The 18,761-nt window shown below is 43.3% G+C and overlaps 1 protein-coding gene and 1 long non-coding RNA gene across 9 annotated transcripts in view; one reads left to right on the forward strand and one right to left on the reverse strand.

Moving 5' to 3' along the window:
• TULP4 (TUB like protein 4) overlaps window positions 1-18,761 on the forward strand; it is a 273,173-nt gene that overhangs the window by 220,585 nt on the left and 33,827 nt on the right. For all 8 annotated transcript variants that reach the window (XM_038394358.2, XM_038394356.2, XM_038394363.2 and 5 more), the window contains one exon: window positions 4,933-5,099. In XM_038394358.2, coding sequence (XP_038250286.1) covers window positions 4,933-5,099 — 167 coding nt within the window. The remainder of the gene's footprint in view (window positions 1-4,932; window positions 5,100-18,761) is intronic.
• The window catches only part of LOC119853074, a 96,045-nt gene that overhangs the window by 846 nt on the left and 76,438 nt on the right, over window positions 1-18,761 (reverse strand). The window lies entirely within an intron of this gene.

Raw genomic sequence — 18,761 nt, forward strand, 5'->3', positions numbered from 1 at the left:
TTAGCTATTTCAGCCCTAACATTGCATAGGTTTTTGTGTAGAATTATACTACTACTTTTGGGGAGCAGATCCTTAGCCACACTATGTTAGTGTGTGCACAGTTGGTGCAAAGCTGCCCTAAAACCAGCTTGGTTAGTTTTGGGAAGACCACCTTGCATAGGGGATCCTTGGGTGACATGGAGGCTCCTATGCTGCCTACCCTCATGCCCTCTCCAGCCCAACGGGCTCAGTCAGGGAAATGGTGTCATGGTGGGAGGAACCCCTATAACCTGGGAATCCCCAGCTGCCAGAATGGCTCCTTGGTGCCATAGGGAGCTGGGACAGTTTAGAGCTGCTTTCTGGTCTAATGTCCACCAGGGGACTGGCCCAGCACTCAGTCAAGGAACAAGAGGCACAAGTCATACCCCATTCCATTTCCAGAGCTGTGCTGAGCACAGTGCTGCCATGGCCCAGGATCTGGGCCTATGTCTGTCTGTCTGTCTGTTCTCCCACTACCCTTAACTAGATGGAATATCAGACCTGCTGAAGTATGTATGATCATATAACCCCCATCCCACCCCCCACTCCGCAAGGGCTAAATACTAGGGCACAAGCTATAGTACCAACATCTTTAAAGATTGTGAGCCTGACTGTGTGATTGATTTCAGTTGGAATGGAGGATGCTTAGCACCTTGTAGGATCAGACTATTGAGAGGCAATGGGGGAGGTAGAGAGAGAGAGGTTATGTCACCATTTTGTGGCTTGAGCCTACCCATGATCTGCTGTATACCTGTAGGTATTTCAGGGATTGCTGCTGTAAGTTTATTTGTATTTCCCATGTTTTTTCCTCTTGTCAAAAGAGTGGTCATGCATCTTTGTAACTTTTGGTGGTTATCATCCCATGCTAAGGATGTGGGAGAACTTGAGAACAACACACGGAGTTTCTCTGTGCTCTCTAGCTACAGAGGGCACTACTAGAAGTGCCTCATATTAACTGGATAGTTTTCAATATTGCATGTGAACTCACGTCTATGGGTTTGTGTTTGAATTATGCAAATATTGCTCTGTGGACTCTGCAGCAGGCTCCTTCATCTGTATATACTGCTGAAGGCTACTGTATGTATTTTCCAAATAGACTTCTGTGAAGATATCGCACCCAAAGCAACATCAATATCCTTTTGCTGTTATACCAGCTTTGCTTTAGGTGTAAAACATTCTGTCACTTTGCCAGCAACATTCATATTAATGTTGCATTAGGAAAAAAGCTACTTTTGCTGTTGGAAGAAAATTTGCTTTTCCCAAACTCAAATTCCTCTTTCCATCCACCAAAGATTCATGGAAATTCTAATAGACCTGAGGCAAGTTAAATATAGACTCATAGACTTCAAGGCCAGAAGGGATCATCTAGTCTGACATCCTGCCAATTGCAGGCCGCAGAACCTCACCCACCCACTCTTGTAATAGACCTGTAAATATAGGTCCTGCATTATTCAACACTCTCCCTTTAATCCTTACATTTTACCTTTTAGTTTATGCCCTAGATGCAAGCTGTGTCTCTGCCAACACTGAACCCAACTCTCTGTTACAGTGAGTTGCTTTTCTTTTAGGGTTCAATTGTCCCCTGATGGCACAGCCCAGAATAAGAGTTTGTGTGGAGTAACGTCCCAGAAGGAATGTGTCCCAGAGCTCCAGGGCATTTAACTCGTATCTGCTACTACACCTCTTCCTGGGAGGCAGCTTACTATCCCTCATGTGGTAGGCCAGTTCTGTTGGCTTTTATCATCACCAGGAAAGCTGAATTAACAAGACACATGCCGGTCTTTATCAGGATCACTCCGTTTGTGATCCTTCCACTTCTTCCCCCCACACATACACCTCCCATCGGTCTCTGTCTATTTAAACTTTAAGCTCCTTGGGTAAGGGACTGTGTCTTCTGCATTTGAGAAATGCCAGCCCCATTCTGTGTGAGACCACAAACTAAATAATAATGATATAAACTGTAACTGTAATTATTTGAAGAACAGATGTTCTAAACCCAAAAAGCTACATAAGCCACACTAATGTCCTTGTTCTCTTTCTTGAAATGAGGACAAGAAGAGGCCAAAAAATATTAGAAATGAGATTCCCACCTCTACTTTGGTCTTTTTGCACCAAGTAAAAGAGGTGGAGCAGCATAAATGGGTTGTAAAAGCCCCAGTTGCTGCCAGGGAAGATTCCCCTGGTGCAGGAACTGAGGAAGATAGCTGTGAGGCTGTTATTCAAGGACCACACCACAAGCCCTGACATAGGGGCATGTTGTGTGTGTGGTGGGGTGGCTATGGGGAGAAGAGGGACATATTGGGGGTAGGCTGCAGCACACAGTGTTGTGCAGATTCCAGAAAGGCTGCCACATCTTAGACTTTAAAGCTGTCTAAATTATGCTGGAAGCCGCTCCAGATTCTGGAGCAGGCCAGGATCAAAAGGGCACAAAGGTGTCTTAAATCTACCATAATCCCCCTCTTCCTACTAGGCTGAGAGTTCAAGTATGGCACAGCACATCACCTAGGACTTTTGCCCAAAAGAGGTTGTTCTGTTCTCTTGGGTAAACAGAATTAGGAAGGTTATTAGAAATGGGTTTGGTCTGTCTGTCTCATTGATTTCTAATATGTCTGTTACAGTATCCTAGGAAGAGAATCCTAGGTAGAAACACTTTAAGGGAGAGAATTTAGAGGAACATCATGTGTGCTAGTCTATGAAAAATCCACCTGAGAAACAAACATCCTGCCTCTGTTATGTTCAGAAGCATAATCCCAGTGAGAAATATCATCAGAAAGACAACAGTTGTAGTAATACAAAACCATATTAAAATTGCACATAGAAGTCCCTGAAAATGACAAGTTAACAACTTAAAACAATTCTGAGATCCTTTCTGCCAACTCTCATTTCTCTTCTGCATCTTCATTTGAAGACTGCTTCTTGCCCATAAATGTCTTCAAAAGTTCTTAGAGAAACAAAATGGGTGGATCATTTTCTGTTGGTGAGAGAGAGAAGGTGGAACAGTTTGTTTTGCATAAGTAGTTAACATAGTTCAAGGAATCATTCATGAAACAGTGGCCCATTAATACCTCTCCATTCGTTGGGAGGGGGGAGGGGAAAAATAGGGGTAGGGGGCTAGTGATTTATAGATAGTTGTTATAAGCCATAAATCTAGTGTCGCTGTTCAATCCATGATTTTTAATGTCTAGCGGAGTTATTAATTTAAATTCCCAGACTCATCTTTTGAAGATGTTTTGTAGGTGTCCTTTGAGGATGAGGACTGAGAGGTCAGATACAGAGTGATCGCTTTGTGAAAATTGTTCACCCATAGGTGATGCAGTGTTTTTGTCTTTTATTATTGTTCTGTGAAAGTTCATTTGAGAGTGCAGTGATTTTCTGGTTTCACCCACGTAGTTGTTGTTGGAGCATTTGGTGCACTGGATGAAGTACTGCACATGTTGGGGAGTTGTTTGAAGGACCCTCCAAGCTCATCATTAGAAGCAAGCTCCCCACAGACCCGCACACATCAACTCACCAGACCCTACCAGAACAGCAGATGCAAAATCTGTAAACATATTTCTACTGCTACGATGATCAATACCTGCCACAACACACTTTTCAAGATTGATGGGTCCTACACATGCCTATCACATGTGCACTAAATACCCCAGTGACAACCATGTGTGTGATATGAGACTATCACTGCGTTCTCAAATGAATTTTCTCAGAAAAATAATGTAAGCCAAAAACACCCTATCTCCTGTGGGTGAACACTTGTCACAAAGCGATCACTCCATATCTGACCTCTCAGTCCTCATCTTCATAGGAAACCTGCACAACACCTTCAAAAGATGAGCCTGGGAGTTTAAATTCATAACTTTGCTAGACACTAATGACTGAATAGAGACACTGGGTTTATGGTTTATTACAATAATCTGTAACCTACTAACCACCGCCCATAGGTTCCTCCCCCTGCCCCCATGACTGGAGAGGTGTTAATGGGCCACTACACCCTGAATGACCCCTTGAAACAATCTGTTCCACCTTGTATTTAGCTGTGACGCTCTGAGTACATTTCTCAGACCTGAAGAAGAGCTCTGTGTAAGCTCAAAAACTTGTCTGTCTCACCAACAGAAGTTGGTCCAATAAAAGATATTACCTCACCCACCTTGTCTCTTTAATATTCTGGGACCACCACAGCTACAACAACACTGTATTCAAAAGGTTTTTGGCAGATTGAGCATCCCCAATCAAGCACAGAGTTTGTCTGGCCTGCCTTCCATCTCTGGTTTAAAGGTAAAAGTCTCTACAGGCCTGCTCTGTAGTCCTTGCACACACACAACTGCCATTGACCTTGAAGGCAGCAACACAAAATATTATTCGTGTGCTCTTGCTGAAGTAGATAGGGGGCTGGAGGATGTCAGGGACAGAAATCAGCATCCCAAAATAAAGGCCTGGGCAGATGTCTGTAGGAGAGGGATACCTATTGATCAAAAGAGTTTAGCTGTGTGGGTATTGATATGTATATTGTGTACAACATCTGTAATACATTATTTTGCTCCTTGCTGATACTTACATCCAAAATGTAGGCCCTGATATACATTGTAGACTCTTTGCAAAGCTAAAGAAGGCAATATAGTTTTTACACACCTGTTATATTTTATTAAAGATAGAGCAGATAACATTTCAAAAGTGCATAAGTGACATATTAGCCTAAGAGTCATTGAAAGTCAGTGGGACTTTAGGCCTCTACGAGCTAAGTTTTTAAAGGTGTTTAGGTATTGCTCTATTAAGTGTTGCAGCACCTAACTGACCTTGGAGTCTAATTCCTCTTGACCTTCAGTGAAAGTTGGGTTCCTAAGTAACTTTTGATAATGGGACATGCTACCCATATTGGTTGTGTACTACCCCACAGGTGTCTTATCTTTGTGATTTCAGATGTAGTGGTGCAGTGGTGTACACAGGGAGACCTGCTGGCTGTAGCAGGCATGGAAAAGCAAAGTCAGCTAGCTGACCTTGGTAGCAGTTCCATTCTGAAAAGTGCACTCGTCAAGTTCTACAATGTCCGTGGGGAACATATCTACACTCTGGAGACTCCTGTGCAGGTAAGGGATGTTTTTGAAGTTAGCCCTGGTATTAATGCCAGAGCTTCAGTAATTTTTCACCTACATTATCCCAATAATATAGGCACACATTACTGAAGTGTTCAACTGAATGTGTTTAACGAGTTCTAAGTCTTTGATCTCATAGAGCTCCTAGAATCTGAATTGCAGGAATGTATCATATAAATAATTATTATTATGAGTATTATGGTAGGGCCTTGAGGCTCCAACTGAGATCGGGACCCCGTTGTATGATGCACTATACAGACATATAGTGAGTGACAGTTGCACCAAAGACTTTACAGTCTAGACAAGACAGACAAAAGGATGAGAGACGAGGAACTAAAGAGCAGAGAGACTAAGGCCCTGATTGTTAAAGGTATTTAGGTATTGCTATGGTCAGCTTTGCAATGCCTAACTGATTTAGGAGCTTAAATCTGATTTTCAAAAGGGATTTATGCATTTAGGAGTCAAAATCCCAGTGACAGTTAATGGGATTTTGGTTCTTAAGTGCCTAAATCCCTTTTGAAAATGAGATTTAAGTCCTAAATCAGTCAGGTGTTGCAACACTGAGCACAATGCCACCTAAATATGTTTAACAATCTGTGCCTAAGTGCCTTACCCAAAGTCACAAAGGAAATCTGTGGCAGAACCAGGAATTGAACCCATATCTCCTGAGTCTAAATCCAATATCTTAACCACAAGACTGTCCTCCCCTTCTATTATTTCCTTACATATACAGACAACTCTGTCTTAGTATAGGGTAGGACGACCTGATAGAACAGGAGGTCCTACGATGTATGAACCTTTTATTACCTTTATGGGCACGGATGGTATTATGGGTAAAACACAGGATTCTGAATTGGCTCGTTTCTGTTCCCAGATTCACCACAGACTTCCCACATGACCTTTGGCAAGTCACTTAATCTCTCTGGGTGAACTTCAGCAAAAGACCTATATGCCACTTAAGTCCACAAAATAAGACTTAAGTGGTGCATATGTTTTATGCTGGCTCTCTGAACAGGAATGAATTTCACCTTATGCCTTGGTTCACTGCCTATAAAATAGGGAGAACAACTCTTTCATTCTTCTCCATGGTGTTGTGAGGCTTAGTTAATGTTTAAGTGCTCTGAAATCCGCAAGTGGTGGAATGTTCCATAGATATACATGATTATTATTGTTATTGTTTTGTTGTTTACTTTGTTTATTCTGCAATACCATGAGATGAAGTGGGTACAAAAGGCTGAGTTAAGGACATCATGGCAAACTAACTCCTGCATTTCCATATTTGTATTTATTTATCTCTCAAGAGTAGCATACAGTAATTAATTACTTACATTTTAGTTTGGATTTAATTCTTCTGTAAGTTTGGTCTGTTTATAATAATATGCTCCGCATCCAAGCTTGGGTGCAAAACATTAGGGACCCAAATGTGCATATAGGCATCTATGTGCTGATTTAGCTGCCGAAGGGCTTGTCTACACATACAGTTTGTACCACTGTAACTATATCTGTATAGTTAAAACAATACACTCCCCCCCCCACCACCACCACCACCACCCAGGTGGATGCAGTTATGCCAGTATAAGGGCTTATCTATATGGGGACACTTAGGAAAATTAATTTGAATTACCTAAAGGTGTGAATTTAAATTGGATTAGTTAGACTGCTTTAAACCCCAGTATGGACACCTCATTCAGAATTAAAGTGGCCTTAATTTGGTTTAGCTTCCAAATAGTCTAAAGCAAATTAAGGATACTTTAATTCTTATTGAGGTGTCCACACAAGAGTTTAATGCGCTTTAACTAAAACACTTTAAATGCACATCTTTAGGGCATGGCTACACTTGCAGATGTAGAGCGCTTTGAGTTAAACCAGCACTCGGAGAGCGCAGTAGGGAAAGCACTGCAGTCTGTCCACACTGACAGGAACAAGTGCACTGGCGTGGCCACATTTGCGGCACTTGCGGTGGCACTGGGAGTGGTGCATTATGGGCAGCTATCCCACAGAGCACCTATTCCCATTCCGGCTCTGTGGCTTGTGGGAAGGGGGTGGGGAGTGCGGGGAATTCTGGGTCCTGTCCCAACGCCCCGTGATGCATCGGTTCACATCCCAGCAATCTCTGTGCTTCTATCCAAACTTGGCGCCATCTTTAAACGTTTTTTGTACTGCGTGCTCTGTCTTCCCATTTGGTCTGCGGGAATGGAGCCCCAACTGCTGAGAATATGCTGACAAGTCTCGCCAGCACATCATGTTTGGCAGTCGAGTTACTCCTTAAGATCCAAACTGACAGTGAGGACTCGGACAATGATATTGATTCGAGTAATACATACGACATGAGATTGCTTGTGGCATTCACGGACATGCTCACCCCTGTGGAACGCTGCTTTTGGGCTCAGGAAGCAAGCACCGAGTGGTGGGATCACATCGTCATGCAAGTCTGGGATGACGAGCAGGGGCTGCAGAATTTTTGGATGAGAAAAGCCACTTTCATGGCGCAAGGACACGAGATTGAGAGCTGCCCTGATGGTGGAGAAGCAGGTGGCTATTGCAGTCTGGAAGCTGGCAACTCCAGATAGCTACCGATCGGTTGCTAACCAGTTTGGAGTGGGAAAATCGACCTTGATGCAAGTTTGCAGGGCCATTAATTGCATCCTGCTCAGAAGAACCATGACTCTGGGTAACGTGCATGACATTGTGGCTGGCTTTGCACAAATGGGTTTCCCTAACTGCGGAGGGGCGATACATGGGACGCATATTCCAATTCTGGCACCAGCCCAACTAGCCTTCGAGTATGTTAATCGGAAGGGATATTTCTCTGTGGTTCTCCAGGCGCTTGTGGATCACTGTGGGTGTTTCATTGACGTTAACGCAGGCTAGCCTGGAAAGGTGCATGACGCACGCATCTTTTGGAACAATGGCCTGTTCAGGAAGCTGCAAGCCGGGACTTTTTTCCCAGACCAGAAGATCACTATAGGGGAAGTCCTCTGATATTCTTGTTAACTGCTGGAATTAGCCTACCTTGCTTGTCACCATGAAAGGTTTTCCTCCTTTCCCCCCCCCCCCGCTGCTGGTGATGGCTTATCTTAAGTGATCACTCTCCTTACAGTGTGTATGATAAACCCATTCATGTTCTCTGTGTGTGTGTATAAATCTCTCCTCTGTTTTTTCCACCAAATGCATCCGATGAAGTGAGCTGTAGCTCACGAAAGCTTATGCTCTAATAAATTTGTTAGTCTCTAAGGTGCCACAAGTACTCCTTTTCTAAAATGCCCATTGTGATCCTTGGAGACTCCGCTTACCCTTTAATGCCATGGCTCATGAAACCCTACACAGGAAGCCTTGACAGCAGCAAGGAACAGTTCAACAACAGGCTGAACCGGTGCAAAATGACTGTGGAGTGTGCTTTTGGCTGTTTAAAGGGCCGCTGGCGCTCTCTGTATAGGAAGCTGGACCTGGCTGATGACAGTGTCCCCGCAGTTATAGCCGCGTGCTGAACCCTCCATAACATTTGTGAAGGGAAGGGTGAACGATTCAGTCAGGCATGGAACTTGGAGGTTCAAAGCCTGGAGGCTGAATTTGAACAGCCAGAAAGCAGGGCTATTAGAGGGGCCCAGCGCGGGGCTGCAAAGATTAGTGATGCCTTGAGGGAACAACTTGAGGCTGAAAGCCAGTAATGTCTGGTGCCCTGCACGGGAGTGAAGTGCCGTGGTTCCAATGTTAGTAGGAATCTGTGTTTGCTATGCTGACTTGCAGTGCCTGTTTCTTTCCTGGGCTAAGGTATCTTTTACTTTATGCAATAATAAAGAATTTTTCAAAGCCAAAAAATCCAGTTATTGAGAAGAAAATTCATATATTGAAAAGAAACACAACTGCTTGGGAAACAGAAAGGGCAAGGGCGGGGTTGGGAATGGTACAATCACAGATTTGCATATATCTTGTTATCATATTCAGCCTTTCTGTCTGGAGTGCTGTGCAATGAGTGCTGCACTTCAGGATGGCTATACTGCATGATGATGGGGGTTGAGTGCAGCGGGTAAGGGTCGTAGTTTTCAGGACTGGGTGGTGAAACTGCAGGTGTTGGAGGCAGCTGATGGCGATAAGAACCTGGATGTTGGGGATAGTGGGTTGGAGGTGACATGGGGGCACAAGGGAAAGAGTTTTGGGACAAGGGCTGCAGGGGGAGTGAGCGCAGTAGTGCTCTGCCTGCATGGCTATAAGTGCCTGGATTGCGTTCGCTTGGTGCTCCATGATGCTTATCAGCCGCTCCGTGCTTTGCTGACGGAGCTCCACGCTTTTGTGCCGGTGCTCCGCATTCTGATGGCGGATCCTCCTTTTACTCTCCCTCCACTCCTGCAATTTTTGATTCTCATTAAGAGACTGCTGCATGACTTCATGCAGCATGGCTTCTTTGCTTTTACATGGCCTCTTCCTAATTCATTGAAGTTTTTTGGTCGGTGATAACACGGATGGCTGAGATCTCAAGGTTGCATTTGTAAAGGCAAAATGCAACACTTAACAGAGGCAGCATTGTTCACACCAGACAGAGCAATGATTCCCCAGTACTTAAGGGCAAGCACAGTCTACACAATAGTATAATTTGCCCATCCTAAAGCGAGCGCACATAACCCAGGGGAGCCCCAAAATGATGAGTAAGCACTGGGTCAAGGGGGACTGATAGTTTCACAGCCGCACTATCCTCTAGGTTTCTGTGCTTTGGGAAGAGCCAACAGCTGCAAGGGGCCCCTATACTGAACACTCTCCCCACATTTTCCACAGGAGTTCGTCCTGGAAGATATCTCGCTGCTGAGGGTGCCCTGGGAAGCAAGGGAGGGTCTTCTACTGCAATGCGGCTTCCGCCCTGGCCCATATGCAGCTTGCCTGTGTGCAGCAGTGGTTCCCCCGCCCCTCACTGAACAGTGACACGGACATGTTAGCCTGACTGGGACAAGGATCACAGTGGCTCTCCCAAGAAACCTGCACAAGTGCATTTCCCAACTTCTGAATAAGACCTTTGAAGAGATCACCGAGGCCAATTACTGCAATGTGAGAGAGCACATCAATGCCCTATTTCGCATCTAGGCATGCATGCAGTCCTAACCTTCCTCGCCCCAAGAGTCCGCACTGAATAACTTAATTTCAAAAATAAAAGCCACTTACCAGGAACCTCCTCTGGTGTTTGTCCTTCCCCAAGCACTGGCCGCTGCGACTGGCTACCTTCCTCCTGGCTTTGGAACAGCTCCTGGCTGCATGCATCTAGGGATGCCGGGGTGTCTCCCTCCTCCTCAGCACCCTCGCTCCCACTTACCTCCTCCTCCTCCTGCCTTGTTGAACTGGGCTCTGAGGTGTCCATCGTGGTCCTCGGAGTGGAGGTGGGGTCACCCCCCAGTATTGCGTCCAGCTCTTTGTAGAAATGGCAGGTCACAGGGGCAGCACCAGGGCAGTGGTTTGCCTTGTGGGCATTGTGGTAGGCATTCCGCAGCTCTTTCACTTTAACCCTGCACTGCAGTGCGTCCCACTCATGGCCCTTTTCCATCATGTCCCTTGATATCTCCCCAAAGATATCGTAATTCCTGCAGCTGGAGTGCAGCTGGGACTGGATAGCTTCCTCCCCCCAAACACTGATGAGGTCCAGCAACTCGCCATTGCTCCATACTGGGGATCGCCTGGTGCGTGGAGGCATGGTCACCTGGAAGGATTCGCTGGGAGCACTCCACGCCTGGCTGAGCAAACAGGAAGGGGATTTTCAAAATTCCCAGAGAATTTAAAGGGCAGGTCTGATGGTTGGTCACCTGAGGGCAGGGCAATAGAGTTCAAAGTGATGATCAGAGTGAGACAGACATTGTGAGACACTTCTGGAGGCCGATCAGAGTGCATTAACAGACCAGGGCATCCACACTGGTGCTGCGGCGCTCTAGCGGGGGCACATCAAATGTTATTCCACTTGTTGAGGTGGATTACCAGGAACGCTCTAGCCACGGTGTCAGAGCGCTCTACATGCCTTGCTAGTGTGGATGCGTCATGAGGTAGGGTGCCCGGGGCTGCTTTAATGTGGTCTAACTCGCAAGTGTAGCCAAGCCCTTAGTTAATTCAGATTAATTTTCCTCAGTGTAAGGGCATGGCTACACTTGCAGATGTAGAGCGCTGTGAGTTAAACCAGCCTTCATAGAGCACAGTAAGGAAAGCGCTGCAATCTGTCCACACTGATAGCTGCAAGCGCACTGGCGTGGGCACATTAGCAGCTCTTGCAATGCCACAGAGAGAAGTCCATTGTGGTAGCTATCCCAGCATGCAAGTGGCTGCAACATGCTTTTCAAATGGGGAGGGTGGGGTGGAGTGTGACAGGGAGTGAGTTGTGTGTATGTTGGGGGAGAGAGAATGGGTTTTGGAGGGGCTGAGAGTATGTCAGCATGCTGTCTTTTAAGTTCAGACAGCAGCAGACCCCCCTCACCTCTGCCTCTCTCTCTCACACATGGCATTCCACAGTAATGGCTTGCTTTGTCCTGGAGCAGATGAGCATGCCAGCTGTCAGAAATGGAGCTTTGAAAGGGCATATCTGCATTCCTACAACGAGTTCAAAACAATGAGAAGAGTGGCCACTTGACTTCAGAGGATTATGGGACATTTCCGGAGGCCAATCACAGTGCAGTAATGCAACACCTTGTTCACACTGATGCTGGGGCATTTCAACCGAGACGCACCAAGCTTTATACTTCTGGTGGACATGGATTACCAGGAGTGCTCCAGCTGCAGAGTCCAGGCGCTCTATATGCCTTGCCAGTGTGGATGGGTCGTGAGTTAGGGTGCTTGGGGCTGCTTTAATGCTCTCTAACTCGCAAGTATAGCCAAGCCCCAAAAGTGCTTACACCAGTATAACTGTTTTGGTTATAGCCGTATAATTCCCCAGACAGGAAGCAGAATAAGCTATATGAGTACAAGATACCTTTTTACTGGTATAAGTGTGTCCACACTATGGACCGTACTGGTATATAACTTTCAGTAAAAAAAATCATATCCTAACCAAAATAATTATACTCGTACAAACACTGAGTGTAGACCAGGCCTAAGATTACGGCCTGATTTTCATCTCACATTGGCTTGTGTAATTCTGTTGACTTCAGTTAAACTAATTTATAATTTACACTGGTGAAATTGAGAGGAGTGGGAGCCTAACCAAGGTACTTCGGATCTCTTTCTCCTGTCCTTGGTTCATTTAGATTGTATGTGTCCACAGGTTTCAACACTGGGCCTAATAATATTACCATCCAAGTCAGGGATTGGTAACTTGAAAGGTACTAGAGGGCCATAAAATCCACTAAAATCCTTTGGTGGGTCGGGGAGTGTTGGGTCCTGCCCCCCAGGGGAAGGATAACTTGAGTGGGAGAGTGTCCTGTCCCTGGGTGGTGGGAGGCCCCAAGCAGGCAGGGTTAGAGAGCGAGCCCGCCCTGCACTCACCCTATAGCAGTAGCTCTGGTCCTACGGTGCTGGACCCAGCTCTCTGCTCCAGCCCATTGGATCTCGCCACAGGGTATGTGATACGTGCATATGTGCAGGCCGGCCTTCCCCCCCGCGATGCCCCACCCTGCCATGCCCCCTTCTTAGCCCTGGTGCTGCCAGACCTCCTGTTCTGAGCTGGGACTGTGGCAGACCAAATGAAATGATCTGGTTGGCCGGATGAAGCCCCCTGCTCTCCAGTTACCCATCCCTGATCTAAGCAGCAGTGTACTACAATTTGTAGATCATTTGGATTACTGACAAAATCAGCTAGAACTTAGTATTACACAAAAAGATAGTTAGTGACATTTGTTATTCTACGTGGCTGCTCCAAAGATACATGTAGTGGACAGACTGAGTCCGCGGTCCCAGTCATTTGTCTTATGAACACCAGCAGAAATAAAATCAATAATCTGCTGGAGAATGGCAGTCAGTTCTGCGATGGGATTTTATAAAATTCACCATTGGCAATTGAAAGCGAATGAGTGGGAAGAGGAGAGTTTGTCTCATCTCAAACCCTGCTATGAAAGCTGTTTCCTCTCGAACAGGCAGTGTATGAATGGGATGGTGCATTTATCTTATACCAGCACAGTTCCTGATTTAATTAATGGCAAGAAAGCTTAGCAGCAATGAACGTTGCAGAGATCGGGTTACTGGTGCAAAATTGATTTAGTGTGAGGTATTCCTGGTTCATATGTCTGATAAAGCAGTTATCCGATGTCTTCACTGTAAAATACATTAAACTGTTATTGTTTATGCTGTTTGTATATCCTGGATGTTTTGGTGGAGATTAAGTGACAATTTATTGGGTAATTTATAAAAATAACTCAGTGAAAACTGCTGTAGAATTTATATTCAGTTTAGTTAGATCGTACATTACTTGGTGTAAAGCCACAGCTAGCCACAGAGTAGGAATAAGAACCTCAGAACTGTTCACTTTGGTTTACTCATAAGATGATGATCATTGTCACAGTTTCCCTTGAGAACAAACTGTGCTTTATGTCTCTATCTTCTCCTCCTGCTTTGGTACAGTTTAGTGTTCTACATAACATCTGGTTATCAACTCTTAATCCCTGACCATCAATGAGTGATTATGTTGTTCATAAATGGATAACCTAGTTTTCTGGCTACGATCTCTGAATATAAATAACATCATAAGCAAGGGGATCATGCTCAGTAAGAAGCATTCAATCCAGCCTAAGATTTATATGAAAAATAATTCACAGTTGGGAGAGTATAGACATCAAGGTGTAACAGCCCCTTGGCATATTGCCCTGTCAGTGGCATTAACGCAACACCCATAGCTCCCCTTAACGTCACAAAAATGCATATACAAAAAACCTGGATAGACTGAGCAACAGTGGCAGGCCTTGAACCAGTATTGGAAGAAGTTACCTACTACAGGACAGGCCCAACAAAGAAAATAACAGAACGCCACTAGCCATCACCTTCAGTCCCCAACTAAAACCTCTCCAATGCATCATCAAGGATCTACAACCTATCCTGAAGGATGACCCATCACTCTCACAGATCTTGGGAGACAGACCAGTCCTTGCTTACAGACAGCCCCCCAACCTGAAGCAAATACTCACCAGCAACCACACATCACACAAGAAAACCACTAACCCAGGAACCTATCCTTGCAATAAAGCCCGTTGCCAACTGTGTCCACATATCTATTTCGGGGACACCATCATAGGGCCTAATCACATCAGCCACACTATCAGAGGCTCGTTAACCTGCACATCTACCAATGTGATATATGCCATCATGTGCCAGCAATGCCCCTCTGCCATGTACACTGGTCAAACTGGACAGTCTCTATGTAAAAGAATCAATGGACACAAATCAGACGTCAAGAATTATAACATTTAAAAAACAGTCGGAGAACACTTCAATCTCTTTGGTCACTCGATTACAGACCTAAAAGTGGCAATTCTTCAACAAAAAAACTTCAAAAACAGACTCCAGTGAGAGACTGCTGAACTGGAATGAATTTGCAAACTGGATACAATTAACTTAGGCTTGAATAGAGACTGGGAATGGATGAGTCATTACACAAAGTAAAACTATTTCCCCTTGTTTATTCCCCCTCCTACTGTTCTTGTAAAGTGCTGGAAATGGCCCACCTTGATATCATTACAAAAGGTCCCCCCGCTCTCCTGCTGGTAATAGCTCACCGTTCCTGATCACTCTTGTTACAGCCTGTATGGTAACACCCATTGTTTCATGTTCTCTGTGTATATAAAATCTCTCCACTATATTTTCTACTGTATGCATCCGATGAAGTGAGCTGTAGCTCATGAAAGCTTATGCTCTAATAAATTTGTTAGTCTCTAAGGTGCCACAAGTACTCCTTTTCTTTTTACAAAAATCTGTGAAGTTGTGATCATTCATTCTGCTTAATGACCCAGATAATTTGCTTAGGTGCTGATCCTTTCTATGGGCCTTAAAATTCTCTCTTACATGCACAAAGAGGACAATAGCAACGAGAATTTGGGCCTGGAGATCCTGATTGTGATCTCATTTACATGAGTGTAGATTGAGAGTAACTCCACTGTAGTGTATGGAGTTACACCAGTGTAAAATTGTGGTAAGTAAAGCAGAATCAGGCCAAAGAGAACTAACTGTGTGGAAGGAGAGAGTGGAATCAACATGGCATACTTCATAACTGATTATATACTTAGCAATACTAGGTTTACAGCTGACCTTGATAAACAGACAGTTTTATAGTGTGATCACATTTTTCTCAATGTATCAGTTATTTAAATGTTAGTTCAGTGGAGTGTTCTGTTTAAAAGGTTCTAGTTTTGTGTGTAATTTTTTTTGTTGATTGTTACAGAATCTTTTATTCTGATATTGTTAGAATAGAACAGGAGCTGTACAAATTCAGGAAGGTAGACCTAGTATAAAATGAGTGGAACTGAATTTTTTTAGAAAAAAACAAAGCAAAATATTTTTACTCCAATTTTCTAGTTGGCTGTTGAAAAGCTATAAGTTGCATCTATAAATACTGGGTTCGCTGCTACTGCTTCTGTTAAAATCAATGACAGAACTCATACAGACCTTAATGGGAGCAAGATCAGGCTCAGAAGTTGGCTCTTCTTTTTCTGGTTAATTCATTAATCAAGTATAACCATTTAGTACTGTTGTTCTCAAACTTGGGCAACCTCCAATACCACATTGAGCAATATGGGAAAGGCAGTGTGGCTCAAAACCTGACGCCTATTGGAGGTTTGTGACTCCCTACGTTGAGCTCCCCTGAATTGGCATAATGTAACAGGTTTTTGTAATAAGCAGGCAAGCCCTGCACGTATATCAAATTCACCTGGTTAAAAAAAAAAAAGCATTATGATTCCTCCGGATGTGTAATAAAAGAGAGGAATTAGTTCCTGCCCTGCCTGTTTCAGACAGATTATGGGTCTGTGCAAACTCTTAATTGGCCTGGGCCTAATCTTCCCAGAATACTAGAATTTTGTCTGTAGTGTACAGACCTTGAATTATGGACTGTGGAACTTCCTGTAGGAACAAGTGTTGACAGGTGTTTAACAAAGGTAACTTTTTTTTAAAATAGCTCAATTCAGCAGAATATGGTATTCAGGGATTTCTTTCACCAAATTCACAAACTGTGTTGAACTATACAGAAATAAAGTGACTTCCTTATGACTGTACTTTGAGTGGCACAGCTTGGATTTAAAATCAAGATTCTCCTGCTTCCTAGCACTTTACTATAAGCACAAGGCCTCTCTGCCTTTTAAAATACTGATTCTGTCCCATAAAAGTCCTGGCATCTGAATTGGTGGATTAAAGATCAAGGAATTCTGCAGATACCCTGTAATGGTATACAATCCATTCAACTCAGGACTCCAGGGAGATGGGTGGAATTTTAGGTTAACTTCAGATAAAAAGGACAATGCAGGAAGAGTCTGCCTTTTATATTCTCCAGCTGAACTGACATGCTAATGATCCTAATTGACGTACATGGTCCTAATTGACATCACTTATAGTCCTCAGATTCATTGCTTCTGTGTTATTGTAGCCTTTTGCTTATATCTACTGAACTGAATCCTATTTGGGGGTTGTTGGATGATTGCCACTAAAGCTTCAACATGAGTTTGTTTGTTACAGAAATAGCAACAAAGGCAATTTGGGATGTGTTTCAGAATCTCAGTATAGGCCTTGATGTGCTCAAGTAAGACAGGCCATAAAAACCCATGTAAACTGGTCACTGTCACAGCTGGCAAACATGTTCAGGAATCTTCAGAGTTGTTCATGTCTGAGAATTTGAATCTCTTTTTCTGCAAGTTCATTATCTTGTCTTGGAAAAGACTCATTCAGTTAAAACTGACGTATTTCAGCTGGATTGAGGTGTGAAAAGATGCTTTATTATGGAAACTTTGAGCTGAAATAACTAAGAAACAAAACAGCAAACTAACTGTCAGTTCTGCAGTTTGAAAAATCTTATATGGCCCAATCACTGTGGTATCAGTGTGTCTCACAGTCATTAATGCATTTATCCTCACAACCGGTAAATTAACTGAGGCAGAGAAGCTATGTGACTTGTCACACAGGAAGCCTGGAGCAGAGCAAGGACTTGAATCTATGTTTTCTAAGTCTCAGGCTAGTACCGTAACCACTGGGCCATCCCTCCTCTCTTTTTTAAAAAAAAAAAAAAAAAAAAAAGAGAGAGAGACAGAAGGAAGAGCTAGGAGTTGAATGTGCACCTGTAAAACTTCAATGTTTCTTAAGTGAAGGAGAGAATTAGCAAGCAAAATATATTGTTTAGTTTCTTTTCAGTTGTACTTAAACATATCATTCAGAGACAGATTCTCCTTTATAACTAGATGCTCATTGTTGAAAGATTTGAAATTCTACCGTACTTATCAACGCCAAAATCCCATCTCATTGGTTCATGTCTAGTAGTGAGACTTCCTGCCCCCAAATCTAATTTTCATGGATACTGTGTTTCACAACCAGTGGAGCTTCCAGTCCCAATAGGCAAGGTATTGGTTCAGACAGTGAGCAGGCCTTAGTGAACAGGATTTCTGAGCACATAGGAAATCAATAAGGAGTGTATGACTTTCACTAAATTCAGATTAACTGAACTGTGTGAATGGGATGAAAGGTTTGTATATTATATTTAGACTTGGCAGAATTTGATTTTTATTTTTTAATAATTTCAGTGGATACTATCTGTTTATTTTTTAGTATTTTTTTTCGATTTTTGTCAATTTCAATTTTCACAGTTGTGGGAAATTATGAGGGGAGGGTTAGACATTTAATGACTGTAGAAGTTGATTCACCAAATTAAAGCTTTATAACTGTTCAACATAAATTGTCAACATCACCTGTCAAAATATACAAAGTAAATGTCCTTAAATCAAACTCTAATAAGTTTTCAAGCAGCATTTTTCTTTCTTTTTTCTGTCTTCAGATTTAGATTGTTGTTATTGATAGAAATATGTTTTCATCAATTTGTGTATGTGCAGTGAAATGGATGTTGACCAACATTTACCAATAAAAATCGAATCCTTCCAAGACTAATTATACTGGTCCCCTGGCAGGGGGAGGAATGAGTCAAATAAGAAAAAGTAGCACAGGAAGCTAACTTAATTAGGAGTATCTAGTTGAGCACACTGCTGTAATATAAGGAAGGACATTCTCAGCTGGGATGCACGTAGCAAAGGAGACATACTAGAGTCTCTATTCCCCTTTCTGTTTCTGAAACAATCTAGCTCATTGTTACCCAAGTTTTGAATCTGTGTTTGCACTCAGTGTGCTTCATGTAAATCATTGCCCTTCGGTGTACTGTGTTTAAAATTAGCATTGCTTAGCCCTAAAAGCCTTTTTATTTGTATAGAAATTACACTTTTTTTGGTGTGTTTTTATTTGATCCCTGGGATTCATTCAGGCATTTATATTTTCTGGTGGGATCCTTATAAAATCTGCTGGCGTTTGGTATGATAAAAATTAGGACTGTCAATTGCAGTTAACTCACACAATTAACTCAAAAAATTTAACTGCGATTAAAAAAATTAATCGCAATTAATCACACAGTTAAACAGTAGAATACCAGTTGAAATTTATTAAATATTTTTGGATATTTTTCTACATTTTAAATATACTGATTTCTATTACAACACAGAATACAAAGTGTACAGTACTCACTTT

The sequence above is a fragment of the Dermochelys coriacea genome, chromosome 3 (genome assembly GCF_009764565.3).
Source record: "Dermochelys coriacea isolate rDerCor1 chromosome 3, rDerCor1.pri.v4, whole genome shotgun sequence".
In the NCBI taxonomy this organism is placed as follows: domain Eukaryota; kingdom Metazoa; phylum Chordata; order Testudines; family Dermochelyidae; genus Dermochelys; species Dermochelys coriacea.